Consider the following 19,258-nt stretch of genomic DNA (forward strand, 5'->3'; position numbering starts at 1 on the left):
TTCTAAATTTTCAATGCTGATAAAACAAATCCATCCCAGTTGTCTCCCTGGGACACGGCACTGCTGCTCATGCCCAAGCAGCAGCTACCTGGCTCCCATTTAGTCCACATAACCCGTTATTTTGCTTTGTAAAGGAGGCAGGATCAGCACATCCACAAGGACACGCAGTGGCCGTGAACCAGCCAGTGAACCTGGGATGTTCTCAGTGAATCACAACATGATCAGGCTACGTTTTCATCTTATTTCAGCTGAAGGTTTCTGCGCTGTGGAAGACACACTGTGACGTTCAGCTGCAGGTTGCAATACAGAGGAGAGCTGGACATCAACCACATGCAGCCAGTTATATAAACCCACTTCCCTGCATGCTACCTAGCAATCCAGGTCATCAACAACAGTTCCATCTCAGTTGGTTTAAGCTCTTTAATTGAAATTATTCAACGTCGATAGAGGACAGCAACTTAATACAGCAGAGAATGTAGCACCCATAGGCTCCTAGCAGCTAAATAGCATTTACCCCACAACACAAAGCAGCCGCGTGCTCCTCCCACGGGTGGTTTCTGGTTGTCTGTCTCTTCCAAGAGCAAACAAGTGTCCAAGACTGGCCTTCATAAGATTTATCTTAATATACTGTCACAAATTCTTGGTTTTCAGGCTTCCACACCATAATTCTTCTGCAGCACAGCAGGATGCACTCAGGAAAATTCTGTGTTACATTCCAATAAAAGTTTCATTGGGCTGTAAAAGCTCTGATTATAAATACAGCCTGTGCACATCTTTCAGCTATTTCACTCCATCTCAATAGCTGTTTGAAAACAAGTTTCCTGCTGGGCTAATTACTTATCATTGCAGCAGTTCCGTTACATCTCTGTAAATTGGGCTGATATGGACACTGGCGAGATAACGAGCACTGCCACCCAGGAGAGGGGGGAGAAGTGCCCAGGAGAGAGGCAGCATTAGGATGCATCTCCCAAAAGGGCTTTCATGGTATTAATTTTAATTACCAGCCGAGTCCCTGCTGCACTGGGATGCTCGGCTGAGGAGTGGTCCCATCTGAAGCAGCAGCGACAAACCCCACAGCGATTCTTAGCTCTTTCAGGGTGTGTCTAAACCCACAAGGAGCGTTTCTTTTTGATAACAACACTGGAAGCTTGGCGAGGAAATGAGCTGCGGAACAGAAGCTCTGCGCTTATCTAGCAAACAGCCATCATATTTTCACTGGTTTCGCATGAAAAATTTAATTTGCATTTATAATTGCACTTGAGGAAGACTGATCAAAATTCCCATTAGATGTTTTTTTAGTTAAAACATATCTTTCTGGCAGGTTTTCAGCCAAGCTGGCTGCAGTGCCCAGCCCAGCTGCCTCTGATAGCGCTCCAGGTCTGTTATCACCTCTGACCCCACACTGGTCAACCAGACTCTGAGGGCTCCATCCTTCCAGAAGGGACTGAAACGGGGAGTGTAAGAGCACGGAGCAGCAGAGGCAAACAGAGCCAGGCTGCTGGCCCTGATAGCCCATGCAATGTGTTAATGTAATATGGTATAATATAACATGGTATAATATAACATGGTAGAAATAAGGCAGCAGCATCCCAACCCTGTGGAGGTCATACTATTCGAAACTATAAGTGCTGCCCTGCTCTTGCACAGGGCCAGTCTCCACGCTCACGTTACGGATTCTTCAGGATGGGATGAAACGATAAACGAATCAAAACTGGCATGAAAAATACACTAGCTTTGCTTAATTCTGATTAGAGTTGAGCCAGATGCCAGCAGGGTAATGAATGTGTGAGACTGCTTCCCTGCAGGCAGCGCTGCTGAGGGTTTCTGCTCTGCCAGAGCGGGAGCTGAGCTCCCAGAGCAGAGACCCACGGCTACGGCCTCGCCACGGCTGTGCCAGGTTGTCTGCAGAAATGGGGGGTTAAAAATCAGCAGCACTGAAGGAGAAAATTCACCTATTCCAACTTCCTACACCCACCTGGTTTCAGAGCCCTCATTTGGGTTTTTTGCATGCATTTCTACATAATGTAAGCACTCCATACATCATATAGACATCTGCTCGTGAGGAATTAATGAACAAGCTCCTACCTCATCTTTAATCCCTCCAGGGTGTCCAAAGCTCCCACTTGCCAGCCCTGCGGATGCTCCTCGGCTGCACCAGGAGAACCCACTGACAGCACCCCCCGTACAGCCCCTGGGCACCCGGAGAGCCACCTGCTACTGAAGAGCTTTGCAATAGTTTAGCTCTTCGTAATATTAAATAAAATGTTCCTTAATATAATGTGAAAGAATCAATACTGAAACTGAGACCCAGAGCTTGCCGTGTCTTACAAAGAGGACGTAACCTCCTAGGTGCCCAATTCCACTAATCAGTCACTTACCCCTGCAGATGGAAAACATCCACCAGCATATTGCCTGTCACCCTATTAAGCTGCACTACTCCTCACTCCAAACCAGGTAATTTAATTTTTCCCTGTTATCCATTTCATTTCTCAGATGACTGAAAGCCAGTGGCTTACAAGAAGGGCTCCAGCAATGACCATTATATTAATGTATTGTAGTACATTCAGCATGATTAAACATGATTAAAACATTTAGAGCTGCACGAAGCTCCATTGCACAGTACAAGAGGTTTTATTGGGTTTTTCCCTCTTCCAGGAAAGCTGGAGCCCCGGGTAACTGAACAGTCCCTCTTTATCCCAGCGGGGAGAAGGATCTGCAGCAGCAGCAGTGAGATCCCAGCAACGTCCTTGAGCATTTAGGGCTGCTGTGCCAGGCTGAGGAGCAACACACAGTTAATGGTGGGTTTCTGTTTTGCCATACTCATATCTGAGACCACAGATGCAGAGAAAAATGCAGATTTTTTCACAGGTTAACCTGACCGATAAATTTGTTCCAAATAAAGCTCAGCCCAAGCTGTGTTCTTCCAACCTGTCTGTGCATATTGAATAGTAGATTTTAGGCAACTACGTATATCATTACGTTATCCGTGCACGTCAAATATCATCCAAGCATTACTTGTAACAGCTTAAAACTCTTAATTAACTTACACGAAGAAATATGTTGCTACAGTCTCAGATGCTGAATAACACGCAACTCCATCCTGCCCTTTTCTGGGATGTGCTGTAGCACATGGATGACTAATTATTGTGCAATAACTTCTGATTCTTTGAGACGAGCTGGCAGAGGATGAGACCAAAGAATAGCTATGGCAGATTGCATTGTTTGCAAAACTTTCTTCCAATGGATATCCTTTCAGCAAACGTCCCACTCACCCAGGAACCTTCAGCTTTCACTTGAGCTGCATCCTTCTCAGCCAGCGTGGGGACCTGTCCTGCTCTGTGAGCAAACTGAATGAATGCTGAGCGTCTCCATCCATGACTACCTTACATAAACCAATAATGAATAATAAGCACTATTAAGATATCACCTTCCTAAATAGTATTTTTTAAAAAAATAATTTTAATTCTTCTCCTGAGATTCTCTTTTTCAGCTGCAACATCTCTAATTATTGAAGTGAGTGGCACAGGGTAAGAATCCCATCAGCTCCATCCAGTAAAACTGGCACAAACCTTACTCCCTGCATCAGAGAGAAAACTCTTCACCTTGACCAGCCCTCCCAGAAGAATGAGAGGCATCTGCTGGACTTAGTCATTAAGGAGAATTATCACATCACCAATAACAATGTCATTGGCTGAAATGCAGCAGATTACTAAGAATTGACCTTCAGCCCAATTAATTTTATCGTTGCCTTTTCACACCGCCAGGCCCTCCTTTGGGGAACGTGATACAGCAAAAACCATTGCTTCAGCACTTCCTCCATGACTTAGTTCCTAGTCTACATCATTAGTTAAAAAAAAAAATCAGCATTTCAGGACTTCTGTAATCTGATTTTACCTGATCAGGGTGACTTCTCCCACCATCAGGTCTCGCCAGAGCCGGCTTTGAGACCATTTTGTGCCTGCCCAGAGGTGAAGGCTGAAGCTCTGCTGCCAGGAAAAAGCCAGGGATTGCAGGAACTCTTCAGTTCACACATTTTCCCTCCACTTCCTTTGGACTAAGGGGAAAAATATTGCTCTTTTTCCTTCCAGAGCACACTGCACAGGCTTCTTAGCTTTCATTTTTGCACCCGAAGCAGGAACACAGTGCACCTCAGAGCAGTGAAATGTCATTTTAGCAAATTAAATGCAAGGTGCTGTCAAGTTTTCAGGTGATCTCTAAGCACTGCCAAGCACTTCCAAGCCAAGGGTCCATTGTACTTCTCAAGGCCAGCCTTGGCTAGGCAAGGAGGCCCTGCTCTCCACACTCATCCCAAATGGTATTGAACCACCCCTTTCATACTGGAATGGTGCCCATTTAATTAACAGAAGGATTGTTACTTATTGCCAAATGCATAACCACTCATTAGGTCCTCAGAGGAAAAGAATAATTACTCCTGCAGTCTACAGAGAGTCTTATTCTGCAATGAAAAATGTGCATTTCATCACCCCAGCTGGGACAGGCAACTGAAGCTCAATCTCAACAGCCTCACTGTGCTTCTTTGGACACAGTAGAGAGCCTCATGTATTTCACAAACACCCCAGGAAAAAGTGGCAACAATGCTAGAGGAATTATGGAAACTGCATCACCTTCTGGAGTCTGGCACAGGGATGGAGCCAAGCAACCATGAAAATACACACTGAAAACAACACAAAAATCAGCTTATCAGGCAGGAGCAGGCAGTTTAGCCATGGAAAAACTGCCTTTCAAGTCAAGGTCCCCAGGCAGCAGCAGGCAAAGCCAAGAGAGAGGGGAGCCCGGCTGCCTGCAGTCCCTCTCCGGTACCCAAGGGGCCTCTGCCTGACAGGGAGATGCAGAAATAGAAAGGTGGTCACTTCTGTGTGGGGAAAAAGACAGAATAACAAGAATACATTTCAGCTGGTAATTTTGGCTTGCTTAAACTGAAAAAAAACCCACTTCTGATTCAAAGACTTGAACAAAGTACTGCCCTGCTGAGCTCTATGGCTTGCTGAGCACACAGGGATGCTGCTGGCGCTCCCAGAGCATCCCTAACTCATTCATACTTGCACCAGCATGACAGAGTGCCCAGAGGATGAGGAGTCACTGGCTGAAGCAGCATCCTGAAATACCCTAGTAACACCTAGTATTTCACAGCAGACAGCATGAGACAATATATCTAGAAGCACAGAGAGCAGAATCCCCAGGAGATCCCCATCCCAGCACTGCTGCAGGGCACACACACCCCCTCTGCCCCGTGTTAGGTTCATTATTCCCGTGTTATTTCCTGCAGTTGGTCCTGGGAAGCAACCATGGGAAGCTGTGCTGTGGGGCAGCCCCACAGCGGCACCCCCTCCCTCCAGGGCTGGCATCAACTTCAACTTAAATGTCCATCCCCTTCCCTGACCTAGAAACTATTTCCTGATGCTGGAGTAATTCTGAGGAAGGGGAGAATTAAACTTGTTTGGAATTACTGCTTCACTGCCTCTCAGACATTTACCCTTTGATTCTGCTAAATTCTCCCCAGTATCCCCAGATCTCAGAAAGGCACTTTTTATCCCAAATGTTTTGCCTTTGGAACCTGCTAGACTGGACAAAGCATCACGTTTCCAGAAAAAGTTTCCTCTTTACATTACCCCAGGCTTGCATGCCCCACAAATCCTGAGTGCAGTGAAAAATCACTAATGACAATCGTTAGCGTACAACCTAGGATTAATAACAAAGAGAGAAAAATCAAGGGAATTCTCTGACTGGGCTGTAGACCTGCACTGGGGCTGAAAAGGGGCACTTTCTGTTCATACTGGGAGACTGTAGTGGGAGGGATGGGAATGGGGCAGGAGGAGAAACTGCAGGGAGGGAGAAAGATCATAGTATCACTAGGTTGGAAAGGACTCATTGGATCATTAAGTCCAATCATTCCCATCGATCACTAAACCATGCCCCTCAGCATCTTTTAAACATCCCCAGGGAAGGTGACTAAACCACCTCCCTGGGCAGCTTGTTCCAGTGCCCAATGACCCTTTCCATGAAATATTTGTTCCTGATGTCCAGCCTAAATATTGGAGGAGCTGCTGCCATCACATTTGGTATTGAAGACCAAAATCCACTTTTATTCCCTCTGAAATGTGGCCGTCTGTGATGCCAAGTGTGGAGCATCCACCATGGCTGGTGACACAGAGACTTGCTTTCAGCCTGGCATTGAAGCTGAACTCTTCAAGGTCTTGATAGACGCTGGTTTTATGATCGTTTCCTAAAAGATGGAGCTTTGAAACAAACCAGTGACCTGACAGCTGCTAGAGGAGCATCAGCTGGGATTTTCCTTAACTCAATCCACCATTCAGCAGTTTGTGACAGCGTGACACACAGCAAGGTCCAAGTCTCAGCAGACCCTAACGTCAGCTCAAAGGCTCCCAGATGAAACCTGTTTAACCAAGAACGCGTGGACTGAGTTTGATTTCAGGGCACACACAGAGACTTCAGACTTCAAACCTGTGTATAAATATTCCTATAAATATCCCAGAATTTCAAGTCAGCCCCCTGGAGAGATGCTCTGCACCGCCGCTGCCGGGAGTGGAGAGCAAGCTCAGCAGGCAGCATCCTACCCACAGAGCTGGGCGATTTATTCAGCATCTGGCAGTGCAGGCTTGCAAGCTGGAGTTTGACAGGAGCAGAAGGTGTGTGAAAAGCAGTAGCAAGCATGCAAATTTTTGCTCAGCACTGGCAGAAGCTGCTGCTCCGCACGCAGCTGAGGAGTAGCTGGAATTTATTGCTGCGGTGGAAAACCACCAGGACAAAAATTCGCTTTGTCTTCCACCTACAGAAAGATGTGAATAGCTCTGAAAGTGCCAATGTGATGGATCAGGGCTTTTACATGGGTTTGTCACTGTTGCTGAGAGCTTTATGCTGCAAAAGGAAGCGTGTGTGCACGCACATGTCTACCTACACATGTGCGCAGGCACACACGCGTGTTTTTGCTGGCAGCAAGGCAGAAAGCAGCAGGATTAGGAACCAGCATCATACGAGCAGCTAAAGAGCTCCTCCTGCTGAAACCCAGCCAGGGAGATGGGGCTCACTCTGCACACAGGCTACTCGTACCATGCTTCTGAAGGAGGAGTATGGGATTTCTTATTTCAAGGAGGAAATATGCTACAAATGCCATGCACGCTTGCAGGAACCCTGGTCACATCCTAACCCACGCATGACCTCTGTTCTCATCCCATCCTACCCCACTAGTGCATGGTATGGCCAAGAACCCTGCAGAAACCCACAAAAAACAAAGATCAAGTGGAAACTGAAATCATTTGGAAAAAGGATAGATGTAGGAATATCTATTGCCCCAGACAAAAAGATGTATAGTTTGAACAGACTAAATAAAACCATGCTTATAAAAATTTACCCTGGCTGTCAAAAAAATAGCTGGATGTGGCTCCATAAATCAACCTGCACAGGGAACAGGGAAAACGTGAGAGCTGTAAGCTATATTCCAATAAATATAATGCAACTGTGCTTTGAATTGAGCAGATTAGGACGGCATTACAGTGCAGGATTATAGGACCACATCAAATGCTCTCATATATTTTGCCATCTAAAGATTAGATATTTTAAAGCTTCGATACATGAAATGAGCCTGGCCAAGGAAGCCCTGAAAAGCAGCTATGGCAAAGTGATCATTCACAAAATCCCCTTGTCTGTAGAAGCCCTACAGGGGTACAACCATCACCCCAGAAGAAGGGATTGGGGCTGAAGAGTGTGATCTGCCTGATCACCCCCTGCACACTGACCCATCTTGTTTTGCATAGTGTAACAACAGCAGTACTGGTGAAGAGGAAAACATTCCCGTGGACCAGCAACACAGTCCAGACAATGCCCAGGAGCAGGTCCTAAGAAAAGATTATAAAGAACGGCACAATAATCCAGTAATGCCATTCCTGTTATAACATCTTGGCTTTCTGCCATCTGCCATTTAAAAAATTGTTGTGCTAGAGGCTAAATCCCCCCCTTTGTATTTAACAGCCTTTGATGGCCTTGCCCAATACCTAATAACGTTTTGAACGTGCTTATACTTTCAGCATCCAAAACATCCCATCCCAGCACGCTCCCCAGTTTCATTACAAGATGCGAGGGAAGTTTTTACTGTGTTTTAAATCTGTTGTCCAGAAATTTCATTTGCACTCTGTCCTGGTTCCTGCACGACAAGAGTCAGCGAGCGACTTGCTACGGGCTGTTCCCGATTTTAAACACATCTGTTGTAATCCCTGTCAATCATCTTTTTCCTAAGCTAAAAACCTGTTTAATCACCCAGTGCAGGGACAATCCCACCACTCGGAGCCCTCTGCTTTCTGTAGCCCAGCTTACTGTATCTCTTTGAAATGGGACGGTCAGCACTGACTGCAGAATTTGAAATGTCAGAAATTTATAGAACCCTCCAGTATTTTACTGTTAAGCATGTTACGTTTTCTAATATGGTGTTTGCCTTTGTGTCTATCGTAAATTGACATAACTCAGGGGTGAGGACGACTTCAGCAACAGTTCTTCTGTATGTCCTCTTTATGCCCACACAGCTCAGTACACTCAGTCACCACAAAACCCAGGTGCCCATCAAAAGCCTTTTGCTATTTCAGGCTTTGAACCTGTTCCCATAACTATCCTGTTGCCATAATTGCCTCATGAGGTTCCCAAACGGTTGAGCTTCTGCTAAGTTTAGCAAGTTTAATCCCTAGAAATACTTAGAGGCAAACAGCAATGAAGTTGAACAACAACTTTCATTCTGTGGCTGCAGATTATTTCACTCCCTCATTGCTCTTCCTGACACAGACTTGTAGAACCATAAGACACACCAAAACTGGCACTGAAATCACAGCCCTTTTGTCCCTTAGAGCTTACTGGTATTTCCTCTTGCTGTTTTTAGCCACTCTAAGTATTTTCATTTCTCAGAATTAAGAGATATCAGCTATTTGGTCAGGGCAATACTTGTATTTCTAGCACTTCATGCATCAGCATGAGCCTCCTCCTCCTCCTTCTCAGGCTTCGAAACAGGCTGCAAGTGATTTGGGGAAAAAGAAATAGCTGAGTGAGGGTGGGTTTTGCCATCAGATTATATCTGGTGATTCACAGGCACCTTCTCCTCCCTGCGGTCCCTGTGCCCAACACCTTGCTGCCCCGGCTGAGCACTCACTCTGTGATGGTGACGTTTCCCATCGCAATCAGAAAAGAAAAAGCAGCCTATCCTGCAAGCTGCTACTTGCTGGCCAGTCTTCAAACAAGAGCTTCAGCACGACAATCCTAAATTTTAAGTTTTTATGTCGCTTAACCCTCAAGAGCAACATAAACAGGATAAAGCATCCCAGAGCTTTCTCAGGATGCAGGGACTCCTGCAGCACAGCCCAGCTCTGCTTCCAAATGAAGTGAGTTTGCTGGGGGCTTGAGTGCTGCAGGAAGAATTCATTCTCCCTGAACAAAACCTCAACTAAATATAGAATAGACAAAATATGAATAGAAAAATCACATTCCCAGCTCCAAAGTCTGCTGTGTGGGTTAATCCAGCAGTGCCTCGGGAGCCTGTGACCTCCATAAATACTTTCCACTTATAACATTTGCCAATAGCGTGTTTTGCAGAAGTTGCCTGGGTGCTCTTGCAGATGTATACATATAACATTTCACCTTCAGGCTCCTGAACTGCAGCTGCCCAAGTGCAGAGATGCTGTTTTAGCCATTCATGAGCAGAATATTCAGAAGTTTCCCAGTCCCAGCCATGAGAAGAGATCCAGCCCACATAGTTCAGTCTGTAAGAGATTAAACACCAGCAAAGCCTGTATGGAAGAAAGCCACGCAACAAACACCCCGTTGGATAATAAGACACAAAATTAGCTTTGACAAATGGTGTTTCAACTGAGAGAAATATTATTGTTGTCAGAAACCAACTAAGCTCATGCACTGCTGCACTCTCGGTTATTCAGTAATAGGCTGAACTAAGCTGTACTTGCTAAAGCAATGAAAGGAAAAAAAGCTAATCATCCTATAAATAAACCAGCTTATGTGCATTTAGTAAGTGCTTCATGTTAATAATTCATTACTTTCCACACATAATTAAAACCATTTTTTTATTACGAGCTATTTTGATTGGGCTGCCTTTAGACTAGACCTATGGATGTCTGGAGAAGTGCTGGAAGGCGAAACAAGCCGTGTTGGAAAAGAAAACATCCAAACTCACAATAAAACTCTAAGAGCCTCTGTACTTCCAAAGCAAGGAGAGCAAAGACCTGCAGAAACCAGCAAGAGATGGCTAGAAAACCCCTCCCGCCCTGCAGCAGCACCCTCTGCACTGCCCCCTTCTCCTGGGCACAACAGATGTGAAACACAGTATTTCATTGCTGCTCCTGTTAACTATGGAAAATAAACATATTTATAATCAAACATATGCTTGAATCCGTCAGCTTCAATGGAAATTAAGCATATGCTTTTTTTTTTACCATGACTTAAGTCTCTGACGAATGAAGACCACTTTGGTTTATAAGCTGAGAAACAGAGAGGCGTAGGGAGTTATTTCATAGAATCATAAAATAATCAGGTTGGAAGAGACCCACCGGATCATCGAGTCCAACCATTCCCATCAATCACTAACCCATGTCCCTCAGCACCTCGTCCACCCGTCCCTTAAACCCCTCCAGGGAAGGGGACTCAACCCCCTCCCTGGGCAGCCTCTGCCAGTGCCCAATGACCCTTTCTGTGAAGAATTTTTTCCTAATGTCCAGCCTGACCCTCCCCTGGCGGAGCTTGAGGCCATTCCCTCTTGTCCTGTCCCCTGTCACTTGGGAGAAGAGCCCAGCACCCTCCTCTCTACAACCTCCTTTCAGGTAGTTGGAGAGAGCAATTTACACAGAGCCTGTGCTAGACCTGAGCACGCAACCACAGCCACTACTCAGGAGCGAAAAAACAGCCCCATAATATCTCATTGATTACATTTTTCTTAAAAACTCAGTCTCCAGCACATCCAAGGACTGGGTATCCACCCCTACAGAAGTTCTCTCCCCAGCCTCTTCGCAGGTTTTCTCCTCCAGGCAGGAGAGATGAACATTGCTGTTGAGTTTCTGACTTGGTAGCAGCCAGGTTGAGTACCAGGAGGGAGCTGTCTGTACATCAGGGTAATCTCCTATGGAGGAAACTTTGGACTCCAGCCTGGAGAAGAGGAGGCTGAGGGGAGACCCCGTTGCTCTCTCCAACTCCCTGAAAGGAGGTTGTGGAGAGGATGGAGCTGGCCTCTTCTCCCAAGGGACAGGGGGCAGGACGAGAGGGAATGGCCTCAAGCTCCACCAGGGGAGGTTCAGGCTGGACATTAGGAAAAAATTTTTCACAGAAAGGGTCATTGGTCCCTGGCAGAGGCTGCCCAGGGAGGGGGTTGAGTCACCTTCCCTGGAGGGATTTAAGGCACGGGTGGATGAGGTGCTAAGGGACATGGGTTAGTGTTTGATAGGAATGGTTGGACTCGATGATCCGGTGGGTCTCTTCCAACCTGGTTATTCTATGATTCTATAACTGCTTTTTGGGAGCACTGCGTGGCTACGACGTTACTTGTGCTTCTCAGCAAGAGCACAGTAAGTGTTAAACAATGTTTGGAGTGGGCCAACACCATAGAAAGTGCAGAATTAGCAGAGAAATAAGATACATGGCAATTTTCATGTGTGCACTAACACCAACCGTTTCAAACACAACTGCCACATGGGATTAGGATCATCAGAAGAGGAGCAAAAGAATTTCTCATTAGAAGGGAAGCAAGCTCCCAGATCCAAAATAACCACTTAATCAGAGTATCTCGCTGGAGGACAGCATCGCTCCTGCTAACCTAGGGTGACGCCAGGGATTACATCAATCATAGCTCTGCTTGGAGCATGGCATCCCTGGGATGCCGTTCCATTGCCTTTGGACATTTTCTCTTTTCATCACTTGAACACTGTGGGCTCAGTTCTCTACTTATTTACATCAGCTTTTAAGGCTGTGTAACCCCAAGCTGCTCCAAGGATCCCAGCCCGCACAGGCAGAGCAGAGGTACGAAGCCCTTTGCTGTTTCTTCTGATGCTGGCTCTGAAGCATTTTTTTTCAGTCCTCCCTGAACAACGCTTCCAAGCAACAAATTTCCCCAGCCAGCAGCTAAAGTTGTCGAACAACTGTGCTGTTTCCATAAAAATAATAAACGAGTTGTTTCATTTCATTGTTAAGCTCTGACTGGACATGGGCAAATGTCAATCTTCTGGGGAAAAAAAGGCAATTTTCTTTTATCAGAAGCACAGAGAGTGTTTCTACTTTCCATATGGGATGTCATCCTTATAAAATGAATCTCTTCTGAAACAAAACAAAATGACAACCACACTAAGTGCACTGATGTCTTCTTCATCCATCGTCCCCCAGCCCAAACCCTCTTTCCCCAGGCTGTCCTAGCTGCCTGTATGGATGAGGCCCTGTCCCATGCATGCACTTTCTAAGATACAAGCTGTATATTACACAGCCTGAACCCATCCAGACTGCAGTTCTCAGACTTTTAATCCCTTTGCTCCAGCTTTATGGCAGACCGAGGATTGACGTTGAACCAAAGCACCAGCCACAGTCAAAATACCTCTATTCTCCATCTTTTGGTTCACTGTTCAGCTGTTATCTTTCTAAAGCATGTAAATAAATGATTTTTCATTAAACCATCAGAAAGACTAAATACTTCTACCCAAATCTGAAAGAAGCATTTCAGAAGACGGACACAACCAACTAATATTAGGAGAGAAAAATCAGATTCAAAGTGTTAAGAGACTAGGTCACATGCATTTACCATTGCTCCAAGTCATGCCAATTCTTCCAGTGCTCAATAAAGACTTGGAGAAAAAAAGCTACTAAAGCAGATGATATCTTCAGATTTTATAAGCCTGCCTGAAGGTGTGCACAGGTTGCTCGGTCAAGTGTCCCATGGCTTTAGCCACCAAAGAGACAGCCTCCAAGCATCCTGGCATGGGACACGCAGAAGTACCTGTACTTCATTCCTGTCTCAGCTCGGACAGTCTCTTGCAGTGACAGCCCATGCACGTGGAGGAACTTCTCCAGCTGCTTCAGCTCGGTGGCTTGGCTCAGCTTCCCCGTCCAGCCTGCGGTGGGAGGGCAGGTTCTGGGAACAGAACCTTGTTTTTTTCCCTTCAGGAGCGCTTCGCTCGGCTTCTGCAGGCTTGGTATGTGGGGTGGGATGTCCGCACAGGCGGGTTTGTACAGATGCATGGTCCACACGCCAAGTTGCAGAGACCCTCAAGACCCAGCAGGTGCTGGAGTGTAGGGTCCTCAGGAGCCCCCACCCTGAAGTGTGCTGAGAGGAGAGGCCAGTACCATCATAATCCCACCAGTACAGAACAGTGAAAGCTGGGTTGTGTTGCCCAAGAAGATCACAGGACTATGGAGCAGTATTTTTGTCCCAGACATTCTTTATATTATTGCAATTGGCTCATTTTAATTGATGCCCAGGATGGATACTGGCCAAGATCAGCAATCTTGTTCATCTGCTGAAACCTATAATGGTCAAGTCCTCCAAGGGATATGGACTGCCAGTGGGAACAGAGCACCAACCTTGGTTCCCAGGTCTTATATTTAGATAATGAGAAATATTTGTTTGGGATTCAATCCAAGTCTAATAAATATAAAACAAATATTCTCACAGGGTTTATTTCAAGCCTTGGGCTGGACAGATGAACACTGCAAGCATCTCTTATGCAAGTCATTGAAGCATTTTGTTTGCTCATAGCCCATTGTAAGCTCTCACAGCTCAGGTTTACTGGCCTGTAAACTTCCCGAGTATCTGCAAAAAAACAAAGGCTATGGAGCAGTCAAACACCAAGAAGAAAAAAAATAAGCTAAAAACAGAGACAAGGGAAATAATTGAGAAAGGAATGAGATCCAGGCATCAGAGCTGGGGAAGGGAACGAGCACCCGCTTTCAGGAGGCCATGCACCCCCACAGAAGCCCATGTGTGGATGGAGAGGTGCTGCAGGAGGGGACCTGGCAAAGCTACTGAGATGCCACCAGAACTACAAAACCCTCTACTTCACAGACCCAGCACGGGGCAGCAGGTGAAGACAGAGATACACGTCTGAGGTCTTTGCCTAAAAAAATAATGTACCAAACCAATGAAGAGTTATTCCACCAGTGCTAGAGAGCAAACACAAAGTTTTTGGTTCTCAGGGTCTTCATCCCTGAGGGGTGTTGGGAGAAAGAGCATGGGGTTTGCTGCATCAAAGCCAGTGCACAAGCATGGCACTGCAATGCAGTGCACAGAGCATTTAGTGCTCTGCAGTCAAGATAACATCGAGGAGGACCAGAGTAACCTCTTCTGCTCAACATTAATCCACAGAGAACAACCCACGACCGTGGATTCTTCACACCATGGAGAATCACAGAATCACCAGGTTAGAAAAGACCCACAGGATCATTGAGTCCCACCCTTCCTACCAACCACTAAACCATGTCCCTCAGCACCTCATCCATCCATCTTTTAAACATCTTCAGGGAAGGTGACTCAACCACCTCCCTGGGCAGCCTCTGCCAGTGCCCAAAGAGACAGATTTCTGAGCCTTTTCTCTTTTAAAAACTCATTCAATTTTCTAACTGTCATATCAGTCCCAAATACATCGGAAAATTAAGTTAAATAATCAAGTGATGGATGTATCATGAATTCAACTAATCCTTAAATCTTTCAAAGCAGATAAACAAAGACTGATCCCAAACCCAGAACATATTTTAAAAGATTATAATTCAATGTCACAGAGGGGAGTTTGACATGGACATTTGGATCACCCAGTTATTCTTTCTCTGCAACTGTTGTGTCAGGGCTCTGAGGGCACGAATGGACCTTGATGTCCTAGGCTGGCGCGGTTGGAGGGGTCCAGCCCTGGTGCCCTGGGGTCCCCCAGCCTCCCTGGAGCCCCCAGCCCTGTGGTTGCCCCTGTGCTGCTGCCCAGAGACGGGGATCCTGTTCCCATGGCACTGGATGAGCCAAACTCTCAATGTTGGGGGGCAGGTGGTGCTTTCAAGCTCTACTCTTTGCAGCCCAAGTACATTCAATGGCAGAAAACCTGTTGTTTGACTGCAGCCACACTTGTCACATAGGAAATGTATTTTTTCCCCCCAGCAGTGTAAGACCAAAGGCTGTAGCTGCGATCTCTGCTGCAGCTGCTTTGCAGCAGAGATGGACAGATCTGCAGCAACCCACTTTATCTGAGCACGGTTTGTCCAGCTGGGACTCCTGACTTCTCTCTTTATTCCCTCTCATCTCCAGCTCCTAAAATAGATCCCTTTTTATTTTACCTCCTTTCAGGACCAGCTCTCTCATCTATAATGCAAGGTGAACTAACGGCCAAGAAACATTTCCACAAGTTGTCAAGTTGTCTGAACATTTTAGGTGTAATATTTCTACTGGTTTTGAGTTTTAGGGAATTGTATTGATCAGCATCATTAAAAACTTCATTCTCCCAGAAGTTTTTCCCCAGCATTACACCACAGGAGTGTGACCACGGGCTGGTGTAGTCAATGAGCTTTGTACCCGAGAAATTTCTCAGTCTTAATCTACAGACTCACTCATGTCCATTCATTGTGCTTGTTAGACATTCGAGCATTTAACTACTGGCTCAATCTCTCATAGTTGTATCTTGTTTCCCTTTCAGTTATCACAGAATCACCAGGTTGGAAAAGATCTACTGGATCATTGAGTCCAACCACTCCTGTTTATAATTTTTATTCTAATGACATATTTATTAGTTTCTAATCCCAGTGTGTCTGCAAGATCTCAATTTGTGCCGGGCAATTCAGGCATCCCCCTTCTGTCTAGGATTAGGGGAGATCTGACTGACTTCTCAGCTGAAATCCCTGCTGTTAGGGATGCAGTTGTGTATTGCTGGGCAAAACACAGAAAAACCCCTTTGACAGCATCCCTGTTCCTTAAGGAGGAGGAAACCCACATCCAACCTCTGCCAGTCCCCAAAAGCACCCTGAGTGAGCACAGCCGCTTGTCCCCACGCTGCTGCTCGTCAAGGACATAGGGGCTGGGGCAGCAGTGCCAGGCAATTCGTATTTAGGTTCCTATTTCATTAAGGGTCTTATTTTCAGCACAGGAGATTAGAGTCTCGCACGTCTAATTTCCACTAATACCAAGATCTCTTTAAATTTTTTTTTTTTTTTTGAAAGGAGTAAGATCAGATTGTGAAGGCTGCACCATTTAAGATCTATGGAATTAGAAAGCCAGCAGCTGCACGTTTCCCCTCCCAAGTGGTTTGTGAGCTGCTGCCGGCTCTGAAAAGGGAAGGGGGAGACGGGGACCCGGGACCACCAGCTCCCAGCAAAGGCTTTCCTGCCTTTTCCCCTGTCACCCACACAGTCCCTGCACAACAGCAGCAACTTTTCAACTGAATTCAAAAGAAATTACAGCCACTTGGACAAAACAGCTCATGGGAATCATAAGGCTGAATAAACACGGGTAGCTTGTGCCAAAGAAGTTACTGAAACTAAGAAACAAGTTTGCAGAATTTTCAGCTCTGTAGTGCACATGCATGGGAATAAAACAAAATAATAAGAAAAGGCGGAATCGTAAAGCCAAAATATTTATATTATTGTCATCACAGTAATAAACTTTACTATTATTATCATTATTACTGGAATGCAAGTTGCTGCTGTCTGAAGAGCAAGCGGGGTACGCACCTGTGGGGCATCCCAGTGGTGTAGGCGATGGTGAACTCACGGGAGAGCTCGCAGACCCGCAGGTACCAGTTCATCTCCAGCTCCCGCAGCAGAGCCAGCCGCTGGGCACGCTGCTGCGGCTGCCCGGCCCGCGCTCGGCCCTCCTTCCCACTTTCCGAGGAGCTCTTCAGGGTTCTGTCCCTGCTCCCCACAGAGAGCACCGATTGCTTCCTCAGCTTCAAGGCTTCCTCGGCATTTTTATTCCCCACGGTCCCCGTTCGTGCCGCCAGCATGTTGCGCCCTGTCTCGGTGCGAAGGCAGCACCCTCAGCACTAAGTCACTGCCCTCAAATCATTTAAACTGATTTTCAGCACGCGCTTTCCTCCCTCTATAACCTTATGCCAGCCACAAAGCTGTAATTAGATATGTGTCTGCGGAGCTTAACCAGAAAGAAGAGCTGCAACCCTCTCATGGAAACATCTGTAGTAGCCTCCCGCTTGCCAGCGGGCTTCGTTTTGCAGCGAATAAGGAGGACAGTTCTTAAAAACCAACATACAACCACGTGCAAAGCAGCACACCTAAAGTGGATTTGCACAAAACAAGGTATTTAGATGGATAGTACCTGAAAAAAGTCCAGCTCGCTAAAGCTGTAAATATCGGAAGGCTCCAGTCAGCGTAGAAGCCACACATGTGGTCCCCTCGATGGCAAAACCACAGCCACGTGGGCTCTCCCAGGCAAATTGAAGCACAGTTCGTGATGGATACAGACTCAGAGCATCAGTCTCTTCATCGAGCCGGCTGTGCTAGAGCTGCGCCAGCCGTTCCATCTCTCCTCCTCCTCCCATGCACCATTCTCCAAGGGATTTGTGGGGATTCAGGGACTTGATCACCCTTAGGATCAGAACAAAGTTATGACTTTTCCCCGTTCATTTGTTCGCTGAGCAAATGGTGTTTTGGGAAAATGTACGAAAGGAGCAGATACTAGAATTGAATTAATTTCCCTCTCTGGTTTGAAAGGTAAAAGCTGATGCGGAGATTACAGCACTAATCACAGCAGCCACTTTAGAAGCACAAGCATATCCTTGTTGGGAGAGAGAAACAGACAGAAAGGGAAAAAAACTCTAAAAACAAGCAGGATTTTAAAGCCATTCCATTGAAAAGAAAAGTAATCGCCCACCATGCCCCATGTGGAAGACGTGCTTGTCTGACTGAGAAAGGCAACTTGCAAGCAGCTGCAGAGGGGTCAGTGGGCAGGGCAAGTAGCTCCATGAAATCAGGGAAGAGGGACCTCTGAGGGTCTCTAGCCCAGTCGCCCACTCATAGCGACTCTGCTGCCAGCCCTGGATGAGTTTTCCCACCAGTCTTGCAAGCTCCCAAGGCTGGAGAGTCCCCCAGCCCTCTGGACAACTTATCCCTGTACTCTACCACCCTCTGCTGAAAAAGCTCTTCCCAACATCCATCCTGAAGCTCCCAGGCTTCAAAGCTGTGGACGGTGTCCCCTGCCTTACCTACCACCTGCCACTGCCCAGGAGAGTTTGGATCCACCACCTTCCTCCAGCCACCCAGGCAGCCTTTGCTGGGTTACCCCCATTCTTTGGAAAGTGGGAATTTACTGAGTTGGACACAGTTCTAGGTGAGGTCTGCTGGCCACAGTCACCCTGAGGAGCCCAGCGTGTGGATTCTGCTGGCAGCAGCAACACTCTGCCACCTCACCAAGTTTCAGGATGTGCCCACAATAGAAAAAGTCCTTTTAGGTGTTTTTTAAGAAAGCTGTTCCGTTCCCTTTTGGAGGAAGTCCTATAAAATTTACCTTCCACAGAAACTGGTGTTATCCGATCTGTTTACCAGAGATAGCACTAAAATGTTCTCTGGAAATTTTGCAAAACTCTAGAAGAATGGCTCAAAATGCGAGCTGCTAACAAATTGCATTTCTGTACTTGTCCTAAAACGTTACCTCATTTTGTCATTAAGCTTTCCAGCACTTCCCAAACAGGAAAAGGTTTCCAGCAACTCCAGAAGCTTTTAGATCAACCCTGAGCAGCTGATATAGAATCATAGAATAACCAGGTTGGAAGAGACCCATCGGATCATCGAGTCCAACCGTTCCTATCAAACACTAAACCATGCCCAATATACACTTATAATAATATACACTTACTTTACAGATACCTAAGTTTCAAGTTCTTAAAAGATTCTTCAGGTTCTTCCACTTAGAAGTTGGCTGAAAAAGCAGAACACAGTTCTTAAACACTTGTATAAAAGGCGTATTGTGCTTACTCAGCCTCCCATGATTATCATTTCCTCAACCACAGAAACACCTTGTTGTTCTCCAAGACTTTAGAAGGTATCATTCATCTTAAAAGTAAACTAAATCAAAAGTAGATGCTGACAATTTGTTCCTCTCTCAATGGAGCATTGTTGGGCATACAGCAGGCTATTGTGAGGGGAGATGTTCTCGAGATGTCCCATTTAGGCAGGTAACGCTATCGGATATTGTCTCTTGGTTGATTATATATTCTGGCAGGTAAGGAGACCCTGGCTTACCTCATCAAAAATGCAGAAAGATTGCTTTCCT

At 46.2% G+C, this 19,258-nt stretch overlaps 1 protein-coding gene across 3 annotated transcripts in view; it reads right to left on the bottom strand.

Annotated features, from left to right (window-relative positions):
* Positions 1 to 17,829, bottom strand: part of KCNAB1 (potassium voltage-gated channel subfamily A regulatory beta subunit 1) — a 155,484-nt gene extending 137,655 nt beyond the window's left edge. For 2 of the 3 annotated variants that reach the window (XR_011338108.1, XM_069865146.1), the window contains exon 1: positions 16,705 to 17,829. Coding sequence is in view for 2 of the 3 variants with exons in the window: in XM_069865146.1 (XP_069721247.1) it covers positions 16,705 to 16,976 (272 nt within the window). In the remaining variant the exon portion in view is untranslated. Of the gene's footprint in view, positions 1 to 13,000; positions 13,410 to 16,704 lie in introns of those variants that run through there. The other variant, XM_069865147.1, reaches the window with a different exon arrangement.
* Between the last annotated feature and the right edge of the window lie 1,429 nt (positions 17,830 to 19,258).

The sequence above is a fragment of the Phaenicophaeus curvirostris genome, chromosome 10 (genome assembly GCF_032191515.1).
Source record: "Phaenicophaeus curvirostris isolate KB17595 chromosome 10, BPBGC_Pcur_1.0, whole genome shotgun sequence".
Lineage (NCBI taxonomy): Eukaryota > Metazoa > Chordata > Aves > Cuculiformes > Cuculidae > Phaenicophaeus > Phaenicophaeus curvirostris.